This window comes from Cucumis melo, chromosome 5, assembly GCF_025177605.1.
Source record: "Cucumis melo cultivar AY chromosome 5, USDA_Cmelo_AY_1.0, whole genome shotgun sequence".
Lineage (NCBI taxonomy): Eukaryota > Viridiplantae > Streptophyta > Magnoliopsida > Cucurbitales > Cucurbitaceae > Cucumis > Cucumis melo.
Window position 1 is genome coordinate 14,901,215 of NC_066861.1, and position 17,641 is coordinate 14,918,855.

At 34.0% G+C, this 17,641-nt stretch overlaps 1 protein-coding gene across 1 annotated transcript; it reads right to left on the bottom strand.

Moving 5' to 3' along the window:
* Window positions 1-5,080: 5,080 nt before the first annotated feature.
* LOC103485803 (T-complex protein 1 subunit alpha) lies at window positions 5,081-16,391 on the bottom strand. Its single transcript, XM_008443505.3, has 18 exons — window positions 16,223-16,391; window positions 15,746-15,831; window positions 15,494-15,558; window positions 15,125-15,214; window positions 14,963-15,049; window positions 14,814-14,873; window positions 14,599-14,649; window positions 13,852-13,947; window positions 13,511-13,576; window positions 12,500-12,717; window positions 12,156-12,252; window positions 11,702-11,788; window positions 8,141-8,275; window positions 7,196-7,300; window positions 6,876-7,004; window positions 6,698-6,801; window positions 5,591-5,681; window positions 5,081-5,516 (listed from the first exon to the last, which is right to left on the bottom strand). The coding sequence occupies exons 2-18, from the start codon at window positions 15,816-15,818 to the stop codon at window positions 5,433-5,435; spliced, it is 1,638 nt and encodes a 545-aa protein (XP_008441727.2). The 5' UTR covers window positions 15,819-15,831; window positions 16,223-16,391; the 3' UTR covers window positions 5,081-5,432.
* Window positions 16,392-17,641: the final 1,250 nt, after the last annotated feature.

Sequence of the window (17,641 nt, forward strand, 5' to 3'; positions counted from 1 at the left end):
TATCATATTATATTATAAAAAAATTCAAACCCTTCAATTTCTTTTTCTTTTCTTTTCTAAACCAAACAAAAATTAACACCAAAAATTTTTAATTCTCGAAAATTAACATAAAATATTAAAACTTACCTCGAAATTTGGGGCGTTACAAGTTCCAAACAAGCCAAAGCTAATTACTCTTTACTGTGATAACAGTGGGGCTATGGCTAATTCTAGAGTGAGAGTGGTCTATGTGCCGACTCAATATGCTTACCATTTTGGAGATTCGTCTGATGAGGGAGCTAAGAACACAGCTACAGAAGAAGGAATTCACTCTTTCTCTATAGATAGAGTAAGTAGAGAAATTGCTCTCTTAAGGGCTAATTCCAGGGCTTGAACAATGTGGCGCCACACCCTCTCTTAGTCTAAGAGGAGTTCAGTTATAGTGGGACTATAATTATTGTTAATTAGAGGAATCAGTGGTACTTAAGGAGTTAGATGTAACTACAGGGGTAAAACGATAATTTTTGTCCTAGTTGTACTTACAAGCAATTTGTGAAGGATCATTGCACTGTTGATGGATTATATCTAATGGACACAAAAATATATCTACAGTAAGAAGAGTGCAACTATTAGTCTTTAGTGGAATGACTGATAGTTAATGAATATAGATTAATTTAATTAAATAGTTTGATTAATTAACCTCATATCATTGAAGCTTCAATATGTAGGTTCATAAGGTCCCTTTGTTAGCTTAATAAGGATAAATGAGAATCAAATTTATTTTGGTTTAATTTGACTCGTTCAAATTGATTAAATGGAATAAATTGTATGTGATACAATTAATATAATAAATTTGATACATTATAATATAAAGTTTTTATGAGAGAAGTTAATATTTGAATATGACTCAAATAATAATAATAATATGAATAAGATTCATAAATAAACTATAGGTAAAAATTAATATGAATTCGATTCATATTAGAACTATAGATCATATGAGAGATCTAAACCATTGATTATATTACGTATGAGATAATATAAAGTTTGTATTATATGAGATATAATATAGATTAAATTTATATTTTTTAATTTTAATTAACATAATTTTAATTAGTAAAATAACTCCCAAGGGAGTTATTCTACGTGCACAGAGAGGGAGGGAGTTATTTGATAACTTCCCTCCATCTCTCTTAATGGTTGAGAAATATAAAAGATGTATTTTGGTATCTCTCTTCTCTCTTTTTTTGGATGATCTCTCTGTTCCAAAAAGAAAAGGAATTCTCTCTCAAAACTTTTCCCTCACCAAATTACAGAAGCTCACAACTCTCTGTTGATTCTCACCCTGAGAATAACGAGAAAGACTTCGTGGTGTTTGGAGAATTCAAGAAGTTCTTAGAGGTTCTACAAAGGTTAGTTTCTTTTCGCCTTTTCCTTCTTAGAAGCATGCTTAAGCTTTAATTGTGTTTTTCTCTGAATTTTTTGGTTTTACAAATTAAAATTCATTTGCACGGCGTTCATACGCTTCCGCTTTGAGAATTTCATTCCTTCAAATCTGAGGTTGTTTATGTGCATGGCCTTAAATAACACACTCTATATCGCAATGTGTTCTGGAGGTCTCAACCAACATTTTTTAAAGTGCAAGTGGTAACTCACTTTCTCTAATGAACTTGTTACTCTATTTCAGTATGCATCAATCCAAAGCATTAGATATTGTTTTTTAAGTTTAATCTCCTATCTTTGTTCATAACAGTATCTTCATTTTATTATTATTATTATTATTTTGGTTATTTAATTTATACCAGTCATTTGTGAGGGATTATCGGGAACCGGGAGAAAAATTGTCCAACATGGAAAATTTAAAGAATGCCTCAAACATATAAATAGCAAGGCATGATAGAGGTAACTATAAATTGTGGTGGTGGTAGAATTATAACTCTTTCACCAAACGCGCTCGGCCACCACCTCCATCCAGCCGGAATGGGTTCGAGTAATTGCACTTGCGCGCAAAGAAAAGAAAATTTAATTTTCCTTAAAACCCGTTAATTTGTTTGCGTTGAATCTTTTTCTTCATATTTCTTCTTCCCATTTCAACCCTAGCAGTCATTTCGTTTTTCCTTCTTCATATACACAGCCTGCAAATGTATTTTGTATTTGATTTGATTCTTGCTTCACTGTTTTTCATTGATTTGTTCTGAGCCTTTTCTTTTGATTCCAATCCATCTCCAACGAGTGCACTCCGGAGATTAGCACCGAGGCCACCTCGTAATTGTTTTCAAAATAGTGGTTCTTCCACAATGCAACAAATTTGTGGCACTTGTTCTAACATTAAAAACATAATTTTTTTTAAATTAAAAATTAGTGTCACATCACCTTTCCGTTAGTAATTGTAGAAAAATTGATGGAGAGAATATCAAATACAAATCTCAGGAGTAAAGTTGTTGAAAGATAAAAAGAAAAAACTAAGGAGCCAATGACAATGATTTGGTGAGTAGATCAAGGATTAAGTCCTTTGTTACAGGCACCATACTCGACTTAATGTTTATGTAGACATTTGGAAATTGAAGTTCAATTATAGGAGATAAATAAGGAATATGAGGTTAAAAATCAATTAATTATGTTTAGAAGAAAAAAAAAAGGATGCATTTTCAAACATGGTAGCTATAGATATGAATATTAATTTTATGACATATTTTTCAGCCTGTTCTTTTCTACTCATTATTTTTCTCCTAATCTCTCCAAAGTAACAAGAAAAGCTATCCCATGATTCTTTTAAAATAAGTAAATAGAGAAGATGAGTGGGTAAATAATCACTCAAATTCAGTGATAAACCACTTCTATCAATTTCATTCCCACATTTCACTCTAATTGCATTAATCTTTAGATGTTAAAAAAAATAAAATAAAGCGCACACATAAAAGTTACGGATAAAGAGTTTTAAAATAAAGTTCTAATAGAAGATCCAAATGAATTGGTTTTTAAAAGCTTAGAATTTATATTGATACACTAAAGTAGTTAGGGTTTAATTGATATAACCTAAAATCTAAGGGTAGAAATTGAAGTTCTTTTTCTATGAAGTACCATCGGCAACAAACCTAGCAAGTCTAATTAGAATAAGAAGCACGTATAAAAATATCAAAGTGTCTTAACTCGCAGAGTTCATATGTCCGTGTTCGCAGGTGCAAAGTTGTTTTATTTGAATTCGTACATTTGTATTTAAAATATAGGGTTAAGTTCATGTGTCAAAGGTAGTCTTTTGTTATTTTCTGAAATCTTCAGAAACTTTTTTTTTCCCAATGATTCTATTATTCTTTGTTTGAATAAAATATGGGTTGCAATTTTTTTAAAAATAAAATTCTTTTGGTGATTTTTTATTTTTTTTAACTAATGAATAAGAACATTAATTAACCAACAGAAATATTTTTGCAAGAATATAGTTAAATAAAGGGAAAAACTAAAGGGAAAATAAAACTTTTGATTCAATTTTTTTCTCCATGAATTTCCTCATCATATTCTTCATCTTTTTCTTCTTCACGTTGATGCTCTATATTTTGAACTCTATCAGTACTTTTTTTTCTTAATGAGATCACCCCTCATCTTAGCAACCGATGAAATATTACTAACGTTTTCAATAATTCCACTTTCAATTCCTCCAAATTTAGAGGACTTATCAATGAACAAATCACCATTTTTCATCATTTCTAGCTAAAAAACACTCCAGAAAACAAATTTCTTAGTCTTTTTTTTATTTATTTGTTATTGATGTTTTTAGTTTTTGTTTTTATTTATCTTTTTTTCTAACTTTTTGTTCCACCGTTCAACTACACATACTTTTTCGAATTCTTAACTCATTCGATATGTGAACTTTTTTTAAATATATTGCCCTTAAAATAGACAAAACACGCTTATTTATATAACCAACTACCCTACAATATACTTTAACCATCGTGGAACATATGAATTGAATGTGCACAAAAAATGGAGACCAATGTTGGAATTGTCGTTGAAGATGTACTTTATCACTAGAGTTGGCTACGCAAAGGTAGCCATCAAAGTTTTTATCATAGTGGTTGTTTGAGTTTGAAATTGGTTGTCAAAATTGATCATCAAAGTCAGTAATTAGAAAGACTATCGAAGTCCAAAATTAGTTTTCGGAGTTGTCATCAAAGTGATTATCAGAGTCCATAATTAACATTGGTGTTTGTAAACAAAGTGATGTCGATGCCTACAATTGGTGGTCAGATTGATCATTAAAGTTGTCAACAAAGTGATTGTGGAAGCCAAAAATTGGTCATCATAGTTGTCGTTGAAGTCTGGAGTCGGTGGCAGTCGGTGACTAGAGTTGGACATGAAAAAATTATCGTCAAAGAAGGTTCCCAAAGTGGTGACAACAAGTGTTGTTGACGATACTCAAAGAATGGAGCATTGGAAACTTTGTAAGAATGGGAGAGTTTGAGTGAGTTGGTAAAATATAGCAACCCAACCTCACTAGCATTTAATTGGTGGACTAATAGACCAACTTGACTCAACTCACGTTAGAGAAACCACACTCCATACAGATGAAAAGAGATTACGACCACTTATTAAAGCCCAAAATGGTAACCATGGTTTGTGAAAATTAAGCATGTAAAAAATACTAATTCGAACCCTATTACTTAAAAAACATGCAAATGCAAACTATTGTAGGATGAAAAATTAAAGGCAATAAGCTTAATAATTAAACTTATTAAACTTAATAATTAAACTTATTAAACTTGATAATGAAAGGCAAAACAAAACAAAAATAGTTAAACTTGATAATGGTACTCTCAAATGTACTCTTTAGTTAAACTTGATGCCCGGTCTAAATGTAAAGGTGTAGAAATTAAGGATAAAATGTTGAACCAATATTCAATTGCTTAAGAGAACTTCTATAAGACTTTGAGCATAAGTTTTCGCAAGTTAAGAATGACTCTTGATTGCAAAGGATGGGAGGTGAATGAACAATATGATCAAAATAGTTCTCAACCTTCTATTGTCTCTCATCATATGTTCAAGATGAAAACATATCAATACTAAAATGGCGATGAATCAAATACACTATTCTAAAACATTCCCATAATGACAATCAAAACATATTCTATTAACACAGGCTCCCAAGTCCAAAAACCAGTGCTAAAAATTACAAGAAAACAGATATCTAAATAAGGTGAGGTTATCAAATAAAAATGGTATCTCAAACCAAGCCAGCCAAAATTTCTCCAAAAAAGACCCGATGACATCAGAAGGTGCAGCAGGTTGGATCATAGCTCTCATCATTGTCAACATAATAACACAAAAGATAGAAATGCACACTTCACCACCTGGATACAAATCTACCTTATAATAAACTTAACGCCACTAATAAGCAGGCTCGCTAACTATGAAGAATATCAATGTAGGTAATCCTCTATCCAGAATCGTGAAAAACCAACCTACTCTTCATTTTGTGTTTCATCCTTGTAAAGTTTGATCATATCATCGATACGAAGAATCGTAATTGCTGCTTCAGTTGCAAACTGGGAGAGGAAAATGAATTACGAACAAGGTTGAAATAAAAACATACATTAGAGCAAATTTAAAAGTTGTTTACCTGAATTATCTTTACTTTGCTCATGGCAGGTTCAATAACACCAGCTTCTAAATTATTGCGAATGGATCCATTGGTTAGATCGAGTCCCATGCTGTTTGAATAATAGAAAGTATTAAACATAATTCTAACAGGTTAAAGCTAAAACAAACCAGTGTAATCCCAACTCAAACAGAAAAGGAGAGATGCTTAGTAGTTATAAAACTAACTCATATTTGGTGGCCGTTTTATCTTTAGTTAAATAAAAGTTGACCTAATGTCTTCATTTACAGACTCATTGGGTAAGTGACAGTGCACTATAAATCAATAGAAATTATCTACTATTTTAGTAATGCCTCCACCAAGAAACAAAAAAATGTATAATAATAGGACGGAAAAAAAGAACAATTAAGAAAACTTGCACGCCAAGTCTCCCAAATCCCTTTATATGCCTCCTCTCTGCAGAATCCCAGCTATTGAAAACAGAACAACACTGCCATTCAACAGGGGACAATTATGGTGTCCAAATTATCCCATCTCTCTAGGTACAAAAATTATTGGGAAGAAAGCAGATTGGTTTCGTTTAGTCTATCGCACTACTGTCCAAAATCGAAGTTTTTTGTGGTGATGAGATAATTTGGACACCAAAGTTGTAGTCCTCTTGAATGACCGCGTGGCTCTGTTTTCAATAGCTAGGATTCTGCTGACGAGGCTGATTTGAAGTATTTTGAATGTATCAATACACATATTTACACAATTTTTTAGCAAATATTTACACGTTTAAAAAAAGAGGATGATGTAATGTAATGTAAGATGTGTTGTAATATTTCAGAACCAGGTTTTAGGACTTTAATTTTTAAAACCAGTCAATTGGATCTCTCTCAAACTCACCCATCAGAGGAAGAGAGAAAAAAGTGTCTCTAACCAGTCTATGACCTACTTTTTCAGAAGGTGATGTGTCACAGATTCACAGTAACTGCAACATCACATTTGTATCCATGCTTCTTAGCCTTTATCAATAATGAATAAAAACAATATGATGCATATTGAAAGTGCAAGATAAGAAATATCCTCCCAATGAAAGAAAATAAGCTGGACAAGTTAAGTATACTAATCCAATAATTATAGTACCTAGAGAGATGCTTCTTATCTGCCTTCGTTTGCGCTGTGTGGTGGTAAGCTCGTAGTTTGGCAACTAACTCAGTAGCATCCTTAGCAGCATTAACTGCAAGTACCTACACAAAGAACATGCAAGTGACATTGAGAACATCCCGAAACATTTCCAAAACTTGCACCATTAGCACTATACCTTTGGAATAATTAACAAAGATTCGGCAAACTCAGCAATTGCCAACTGCTCACGCGAGCCTAGAGTTGTTGCAAGGTATTCCAAATACACCGACAATGCAGATTCAACTGCACCACCACCTGCTACCACCTGCGTGATCAACACATTTAATGATAAATATTGGGTAACTGACTCATCAACAAATATAAGTTTCTGGTTCTTGTTGCCGATGCCAATCTATCACCTAATTATCTATGCTAAATTTAAATGTGTTAAAAAATGAAGTGTCTGCTGCTAATGGTTGGTAGAAACTGAAACAAAAACAGCACATAACATATTACCGTATTGGACTCAAGAGTCCTCTTGACAATAGATAATGCATCGTGCAAAGCCCTCTCCATCTCGTCGAGCATATAGTCATTGGCGCCTCTAAGGATCAAGGAGATCTAGAGAATAATATTTTTTAAAAATTAAATAACATCACCATGTAAATATTTTAAGAAACGGATTATTATTATTTTATGAAGAAACAATAATATTCACAAAACAAATATTTCCCATTGTTCAGCAATCATGCAAAATTTTATCTAGTTTCAAAACCTGTTTTGAGTTCGATATTTTTAAACCACAGGTAATGAGAATAATGTATAATATCAGAACTAATACCCAACAGTTTAAAACCATCTACCCTAAGAAATAGTTGGTGTTTCAAAGTGCAAGGTGCACTCTAAAGTTTTAATCGCATCAAGGCAAGAGGCGATAAAAAGGTGTCACATGATTGAGAGAGGCACAGTTAATAAAATAATAAATATTAACAATAAAAATCAAAAATGCATAAGATTAGAAATAAATTAACTCAAGTGATCTTGAGGAAAAAAATATTTGAGAAAAGATACAGAAATAAAAATGATTTGGTTTCTACTTTGACTCTTTTTCTTCCTTCTTTCTTTAATTTTTCTTTAATTCTACCTTTACAAACTTTGATACTTCCTTCTAATCCTATTGGAGAAGAATGTTTATTTTTTCCTAAAAGAAGTTGGGGACTTGAACCAGATGAGGGCCTGGTCCCCTTGGACGTACGTTCGAGGCGACTGAAAGGCACAAAAGGCGAGCGCCTTATTAAAGGTGCCCGCCTTGGGTACTTGCAAGGCGTTAAGGTCGCCTTGCCTCGCCTCTCGCCTCAGGCAAGCCCCCAGCTGCGTCTCAACAACACTGGAATTAGTAATCTAAAACAATTAGGCGGAAGTTGGCTTCACAACAGTTTAAGCTAGGATGAAGTCACTCACCGCACTAGTAGTTTTAGAACCCTTTATCATAACGACATCATCATCAGCAATTCTTTCTTCAACGACCTCATCAGCATATCCAAGAAGTGATGGCTCAAAAGTTTCCTCCCCCTCCATGTCAGCAAATGTTGAAACCTGCAGCCCCAGCATATCCAAGAACAGTAAGGACAACTAAAAATAATAATCATCACAATATTGTAGATTTCTCACTCTAAACATAAGATATTATCAAAGCCATTAAGACACTGTAAAACAAAAATGACGCAGAAGTCAGAAAACATTAGGAGCAGTAGCTCAGACAAAAAAATTCCTCAGGAGCTCTATTTCACTAAAATGAAGTTCACATAGAAGACTCAAGTGACTTTAGATTTGGATGAAATGTTTTAGCATCGTTTTTAAAAATTGCTAATCTAGCAAAATATATTAGGAAGTAGGAACACTCCTTTCACATTGTATTACATTTGCTATACTTAGAGCCAGATTGCTATATTTGCATCTGCCCCTTAAAATGATGTCAAACTTAATTGTATCTTCCGTTTCTCTCATCACAAAACCCTAGCCACTAACTATGGACAAAATGAAATTCTTCATCAGTCTGCCTCATCACGTGAACAGACCCTCCAACCAATATTCTTCTTCCTAATTTCATCATTGCTTGATGTTGCTGCTGAAACCATAGCCTTTTGCTCTCAATCTTGCTACTCGTCTGCTCATGCACAGATGTCAATCACCCCCTTAGACCAGTAACTAGCATCCAGCATGATTAAAGCCACTCTGGTGCAGTTAGGTCCTTTAACAATTGGTTTGATTCACAGTCCCAATAATATATATAAGGCAGCATTCATCAGTTTGGCTGGTCGGTCGAACAAAACTAAACCAAACCAATTTACAAAGCCAAAATGACCTACTTCCAAAATAACAAAAATGTGGTGATTTTAGATTGAACTTAAAACACCCAGAAAAACCAGACTTAAATGCAACTGAAATTATATAATGAGTCAGCTGATCAAAATGTCTCAATGGACCCAGAAAAATGTACATAAAGACCCGACCACAAGGGAAAAGATGAGGTTCCAACTAGACAAAAAGAAAGCCAAACCAAAAGGGATCGCATGAGATACGATACAATAACATAAATGGTGTCAGGAAATTCCTATATGGTTTTTCAAGGTAAGAAGTAATAATACTCCAATACACAATGAAGTGTAGGTGTCAACTTAGTTGAGATGCCTAGGTACATCTGCTGATCCATCTCTCTTTCCACTCATTGTATAATCCTGTACTATGAGCTTTTATCTCTTTATTAAATTTATCAATAAAAGAAACTTGCTTCCTCTTCAAAAAAAATATACTCTGATACACAATGAAGTGTATTATTTATTTAACATATCCTACTGTTAGTCCTCGATCATCCATACCTACAAATGCAAGGGTAAATTGGTAATGCACAGAAAGCAGCACCTAGCAGTGTTTTTAAAGGCTCAATGCGCACTAAGGCGCAATGGTCCTCTGGAGTCTAAGCACAAGGCGCACAAAAAGGTGCGGGCTTTTTTTCATGAGGCGCACTATATATAAAAAAAGAAATATATATATATATATACACATATATACAAAATTGAATAGAGCAACAATGTATAAAATATAAGTAAATAACCAATGTGGAAATAAGAATTAACTCTAATGTATAAAATAATTATAATATTAGTTTTCTACCAAAAAACAAAACACAACAGAAAACTAGTCAGAATTCAACACATAATAGGTTCAGTTTAAAAAACAAATATAATAAAAAAAAAATTAAATTAAAGCCCAGCCCAAATGTTATACAAAAGTCCACGCCTTTGGGCCTTTTTGCACCTATTGCGCCTGGAGGAAGGCGCGCGCCTCAGCAGCACCTCATCATCAGCGCCTCGCCTCTCCATAAATAACCCCGAGCTGTGCGCCTTGCGCCTAGGTGCATGCCTTGGAGCGCCTTTTAAAACACTGGCACCTAGGGATATTATTGGAGAGGAGAATAATAGTTAAGGGGCCCATTTGAGGTGTGAGGACTTGAAGAATGTTTTGGGATTACCAAATGTAGGTTTTATTTTGGAGAAAGCTGCTGTGAGCTATTGAGGGAGAAGAAACCAGCCTTCTCGAAGGAGCTGGAGCCTATATCTTTTATATTTCTTTGTTGTTGCTTGTTACTTCTTTTTTCCTTATTCTTGGGTTGATATTGGTGTGAGAAACTCTTGTTAGTTTCCATTCAATAAATTGTAACAGAATACCGTATCTGTTTCTCTATTTTGTTGGGATTTTATGAGTTTCAGGTGGAAGAATCCTAACACCTGCATAGCAACTGTAATTACAAAAAGAAGAAAATTATCCGGTTGGTGTAAATTAAAAAATAGGTGTAAATGAAATCCGTGGGGTTAGAATTTAGAAAGTGAGGTAAAATGAAGAATGTTGAACGTGCAACTGCCTCAAACAGTCCAAAATGCTAATACCAGCTTCCCCAAAACACTAGAAAGCCCAATACACAAAAAAAAAAAAAGGAAAAAGTAAGATTTTTAAAACCCCTTTAATTGAGTAAAAAAAATGAAAGAACAGAAGGGCATAAAAAACCAGCTCACAAAAGAAAATAGCACCTAAAGAGTAATTATGAAAAGCCTTTGAAATTGAAGCCCACAAAAGAAACATGAAAACAGACAAGGGATTAAACCTCACAACGATCCGTCTCCACCCCTCTAAAGACCCTACTATTGTGCTCATGGCTCACCCCAACGGACCCATAAAATAGCACAGACCCCAACAAAACACAAGAAGAGGACGCGTTGAGAAGAGACTCCTCAAAGCACAAACATCTCTGCGTCAGGCAACCACAATGCCAAACGATTGAGAGAGAATCACAAACGAAATTGGCAAAATCACAACACCAAAGGTATGGTCCCAGTCTTCCTTTGCCTTCCGGCACAGTATGCAGCAAAAAGTACCCACTGCCGCGTAAACCTTTTCATGTAAAGAACCCCACTTTCCTAAATCTTCCAAAGCACCGAAAAGACCAACAAGGAAGTAGGGTCGACCAAAAAACGAAAGAAAGAGTTACATGAGAACTCTTCTAAGGGGCCAAGGCTCCAGATCCTCACATCCCTTCTCTAACTTCTAAAAGTGAAATCCTCAAGGAGAGAGAGAAGAGTCGCCGCCTTCATTGGTTCCCTGTTGGAAAAAAGACGACAGAACCTGAAAGAAAAAGAACAATGGCTCCCAGACCACACAAGGAAATCAGCCACCATGTGATTTTTAAGCGTAGAAAAATGGTACAGCAGAGGGAACAAAGAACAAAGAGACCTCTCTCCCACCCAGTGTACAAAAAGAGATCTAAGCAGCAAAGAGAATCATGTAAAAACTTTAGTGTTCTATTTAGAAATTTTCTCTAAGTACAAGCAACCATAAAAATGTGCTGCTCATATAACAGTGAAGACAATCAACCAATATTCAGGAAAACCATCTACAATAAAACAGACTGACAGGTTAGATGAAAATGGATAGATTATACAGAGGGAAAGTTAGATATTAGCATACCATGGTTGCCCCAGTAGCCTTGGCTACGTGGCGCATGTCCTCCTTTTTGACTCGCCTGACAGCAATAGCACCCGCTTCCACAAAATACTGACAGTAGAGAAACAAAAACGATTAGAAAATAACATATTTGAGAAAATTACAAAATATAACAAACAATTATTAAAAGAACTTCTAAACATCAACGAAGTTATATACAAATACAACAGAAAACATGATCCTCATACAATCAATAAAGAAAAATAGGTCAAAATATTTACACTAGATATGCAGGAATGCATTTCATTTATCTTGATGGGAGCAGGTTTTGAATCAAGAAAATAAATGAGATGCACTACATTTAAACACAGGTCAGCTAACATAGCAAACATCAATAAATAATCCCAGAAAAGTAGCACACTAATTACTAAGGTATAGCAGAGAGCAGCTAATTGAGAACAAAAACTAAGAAGCTTGCCTTGAGTGCCATGTCATCAATCCCTTTCGTGGTGAGAACAACATTTGCCCCAGCTTTCAAAAGCTTCTCGATACGTTCTTTCATCATATCAGACTCCCTATGAACAACATGTGCAATAATTGCCAAATAAGAAGGTTAAACAATACAATACAAGAAATCTAAGTTTTGATCATTTAAGAAACAATTACATAATACTTAAAAGTTTTCCTCAAAGAAAAGAAGTATATAACATGTGAAATTCTCAATTTGTAATGGCAGTGAAGAGAAACTTTAGGAATTAACCATAATTCAACTCAACAGATTGGATGCATCAAGCTAAAAGAAAATTGAGTGTGATCCATTACCTCTGACGAATTTTCTCAAGTTCCCGAGGGTCAGTGACAAGAACTTGCACACCCAGCTGCATTTTTGTCTTTTGAAGATTGAAGTCAAGGCAAGCAATCCTTGCTGGTGCAACTCTTACTGGCATCCCTTGAGCTGCTCGGCCAGTATTTAAAGCATAACCATTCAACAGATAGCTATCTTTTGCACTCTTTCCATGAGCTTTCAAAATGTTGATTCCCTGAAACACACAAAAAAAAAGACTAAACTCTAGTTCAAAAAATCCTTATCTTAACTTCTACTCTTCTTTTATGAAATCTAGCTTTACTCTGTGAGAACATGCACTTCAAACTAGAAGGTTCTTAAATAAATAGCCAATTATCTCTTTCGGCAGATTCGCATTGCTCTTGCCATAAAGGAGAAGACATGAGGGTTAAGAAGGAGTTGAATGAACAAAACCAGGATACTTTGGGAGAAAGGAAGTCTAAAAATGGTTTAGTGGTCACCACTGCATTAGCGAACATGAATTAGATGATCATCACAATATATGCTTTCAAAAACAAATAAATTAAAAATCCGTTCAAATTGACTTTCTAAGTCATAAAGAAGAAGATGTGAAGAGAAAGCATCGCGGAAGAACGCTCCATGTGAACATGAACCTAAAAATCCTCAAAGAACGGAAAACATGTGAATGATTCCAAGTCTCAATAGCCTTCTCTCTAAAGGAGTCAAATGTAATTTCTTTTCTTGGAGCGAAAACACATGTAGACTTGAGGAGATTTGAACATCTGATCTCTTAGTTGAGAGTATGTGTTTTAACTAGTTAGGCTATGCTCAAAATAGTAAGGAGCCAAAAGAGAGTTGGAAGACATAATTAATAAACATTTGTATGCGGCCCAGAAACATCACACATATAGAGCCAACTCTAAGCCTTTGTTGCCTAAGTTAAACTTAAAGAACAATCTAGGAAGGAAATAAATAAATATTGGATTTCCAAAAGCCAGGTTGGAAAAATAAACCAAAAAGTCACAAACCTTAATTGGGTATTTAATTTCTCCCCTTGCATTGGTCATCTTGACAGCTTGCACTGCATCTACAACCTACGGTTCAAAAGATATACACAAGACTTGAGCAATCAAATGAAGATCAGAAGACATTGTCATTATTCCATTATCTTAGCAAGTATAAGGTAAGCTCATCTGATACTGTATAACACTTAGGAATGCAACCATGTATAGACATTAGTAAATGAACCACAGGCAACATTATTTTATATAAAAGTCATCAAGATAACCACATAAAATTATAAAAGATGACGTTGAACTTTGAATAAAGTACTTAAACTTAGTAACAACAAAAGGGCCCAAGAACTTACTAAGTTTGCAAAGAAGTCGCTATCACTTGTAATCAACTTAGAAGACATGCTCGTCCTCGCACAATTAATAAGCGAGTCTTTTCCCAACTTTTCAACCTGACCATCCACATCAAATGATGTTAGAAAAACCCTTTGACGAAACTGTTAACTAATCTATGTTAGTATAAAGTGCAAAAGAAATATATACAAAAAGGGTTTGAGCCCACTCCACAACCAATAGAGCTTAAAGAAAATACTTGATCAAATTGGTGTTAATAGGAAAAAAACCTTAAAAAAGATGCAGAGAGAATACAGACGTTAAACTAAAAAGAAAGTTGTCCACCAACTCAACCCATACCCAATTACTTTTAAAACTAAATAAACCCTAAACTATAGAAACATCAAAGATAAAAGATGAATGAGTCAATCCTTATTATTAGCAGCAATGTTAAGAACTTCATAAAACCTCTTTAAGAAAAGGCAACAAGGAGTTAGGCATGACTTTTTGTAAGAATTAATAGTACTCCATAACACCTTTACATGATTGGACACTTATATGATTGTAGTTTTTGCATTTCAATCAATGTTTGCACCTCCTTATGGAAAGATTTCTTCACCCACAAAGAAAAGCCAGTGAAGAACATTACACCCAAGTCCATGCAATGTCATCAGAGGTGGAATGCATATGATTTACATAATATATCTAAAAATATAAATGTAAATCAATTTCAACAATTATGCAAAGATATTTGACTAGAAATAACTCACCTTTACAGCCAACTTTTCCTCGACATACTTGCATGCTTCTCTCATGGCAAGCTTTCAACATAAAGAAATATTAAAGCATACAAATATGAAAATCAGAACATCAAAAAATATAACTAAAAACCAATAGAAAATTAGTGCTACAGCCATCTCCTAAAAATTTTAAAAAAATGAACAAACTTCCACTAGGATGGAGTAAAAGAAAGAAACTTGCTTACCCTGTATCCACTGATTATAGAAGTTGGATGAATCTTGTTTCTCACCAAATCATTAGCTCTCTGAAAAGTTACGAGGGGAAAATGATGTTCTAGGTGTTCCTGATAATAAATGATACTTTCTTAGTTTGAAGCATATTAGGTACACTTACCTTGAGCAACTCGGCTGCTACAATGACTACCGAAGTTGTGCCATCACCAACTTCACGATCTTGGAGTTCAGCCAACTCCACTAGCACCTAAAAATGCATAAAATCAACATTTACGATATAAGAGTGCACATATATATGTAAACAACAAGGCTGTTTGCCCACCTTTGCAGCAGGATGCTCTACTTCTAACATCTTGAGAATTGTTGCACCATCATTAGTGATAGTAACGTCCCCATAATCATCCACAAGCATCTGATACATATTTTTAAAGCAAATTAATAGTTCAGATTAGACTCATTGGACCCTTTGATCCCATAAACTGAGATGATAAAAAGGCTTCTAAATGAGAGATGGGTAAGGTTAGCAAGAACCATTGCTTCAATCCCATTCATTAATTATACAAAAATGGTTCCTAAAAGCTTCAAATATTGTAAATACTCCTCCTCTAAGTTGAAAGCTTCTCAACTAGTAGACTATCAGTATGTTAATCTGCAACCTCGTAGTATGAGAAATTGAAAAGTGACACGATACCTTATCAAGGCCTACAGGTCCAAGCGAGGATTTCACGATGTTGGCAACTGCTTGGCACGCTACAACTGAACCCACCAAACAACTCAAATGAGTAATACACATTGTTTATTACCAGTTTGAGATAAATAAAGAACACACATGTATAATTAAAAAAAAAAACTATGTAAAACTTGCAAAAACAAAAAATAAAAGAGAGTGACTAATAAGAAGTAAGAAGAGGAAAGAAAGGGGGTGAAAAGGCTTAAGCTTTACCATTTTGAGTACGAACATCCTGACCAGATTGGCGCTCACCCAATATATCAGGGGTTTGTGAAGCAATTGCCATGGCTTAGTGTCCTCTTGAGGTTGAAACAAAGTATAGACGAAAGAACGCTCAATCAGTTGAGAAAAGCTCGGAAATAATGCTATGAAAGTTTTATTAAGAATAAAATAACATAGAAAAAGTGAAGGAGATGCTAATACTCCATAACCTTCATGATGTACACGTAGATGGTTACTGCCTTAGAATTTAGAAATTGTATCATCGTTAATAGAACAAAGAAATAGAAAATCGAAAAAACTATAGAGAGAAGACGAGGGATTCGGATTCTGGGTAGGAGAAATGAAACATTGATAGCACAATTACAGTATGATATTTCACATTGTGAATCATTGTGAATCATGAAACATGAGTAAGAGGGTGATGGAGTCTAGGCAAAATGTAAAAGAAATAATGAATGGAGAACAAACCTCGAATGCAGAGTGCGGGAGAGAGAAAGATAACCGAATCTGGAGAGTTAGGTCGAAGGAGAGAAATGGAAGAGAGATTTTAGGGCGGGGGCTTGGGAGCTGAGAGTGAAAGATGTTGCTTTGATTTGCCGGAGATTTGAGGCGGACAAGCCGTCTCGGTGTAGGGTTTAAATGGTTATGCCTCATTTTTCCCTTTTTCTTTTTTCTTTTTTTCTTTTTTCTTTTTTTTTTCAGACTTTTGTTATATTTTCATTCCTTTCTCAACCAATTAAAATATTGTTTTAACTTTCACGGTGAAGGTCGCAATTACCATAATACTATTGTTTAAATAAGAATAGAAAAGATTCTCGACAATATTGTGGCCGTTTTGAGGAATGGTTGAGTTACAGAGAGTTAGTGCTCTAATAAACCTAGTTTTATCATAACATGTGTTTAGGATAATGTTTAAAAATATAGTTTTATGATAAGATGTTTTTTAGGGAAAAGTTTAAAAAAAGTAGTTGTATGGGAGAGTTGAAATATAGGATTAAAGGAGTTGAAAAAAGTTTAAGAAGAAGGAGAGAGGGAATATGTGTTATGATAACTCTTTCCTCAAACAAGGATTGAGTTACCATAACCCAACGCAATAGTAATAACATTTTGGCCAAACGGCTCCACTGTGTTTATTATTTTGGCAGGTATGAATTTCGACCGACTATTAACTTAAACTGAACTAATAATTGTGTCTAATTAAATTAGGTTGTTCTATTTAAATCTCAAATTAATAGTTATATTAAATTAGATAATGAACTTTCATAGTTGTATCAATTTAAATCGTCAACTTTTTGTAGTGTATTCAAATAAAACATAATAAGGGCGTTTGACGCGTAGGTTGGAAGCCAAATTTATGGGAATTGAATGTCTGTGGACTAATTTGATGGGGTTATGATGTTTGATAATTATAAATGCATGTTTTTGTGGTGCAAGATTTTGAAATCTGTATTTGTGATGTCGGTGCTGGTTTTGAATTCCTGGTTTAGCTAATCTGTTTAGTTTAGTTTTTTTTTCTTTGTGAATTGTACATTCCAAATTTATCGTGTATAAAAAATTTAATTGATTTTTTTTCATACTTTGTACTTCTCATTCAATCTCTTAATTATATTGATTTTTCGTGACAATAATGTAAAAATAAAAATTTTAATATTCAATAACAATAATTTTGATTAAACTTGCATTAACATAAATGATATAATTATGAATACTACAAATCATTCATAAAATATAATAAGTCGAATGGTGTTTGCAAAAGTTTCAGTTAAGCAAAATTAAAAGAGTTTAATAGGTTTCAAAATAAGCATAACCAAGAGGATCATGCAAAAGGGAAAGTCAAGTAGAGTTACCTTTAGTCATAGTTATGGTTACGTTGTCTATGCGCATGGA

Coding starts and splice junctions, on each gene's coding strand:
- LOC103485803 (XM_008443505.3), bottom strand. CDS start 15,818: ATGGCAATTGCTTCACAAACCCCTGATATATTGGGTGAGCGCCAATCT. Junction 15,215..15,493: donor GACCTGTAGGCCTTGATAAG/GTATCGTGTCAC, acceptor AATATGTATCAG/ATGCTTGTGGATGATTATGG. Junction 15,050..15,124: donor TAGAGCATCCTGCTGCAAAG/GTGGGCAAACAG, acceptor ATGCATTTTTAG/GTGCTAGTGGAGTTGGCTGA.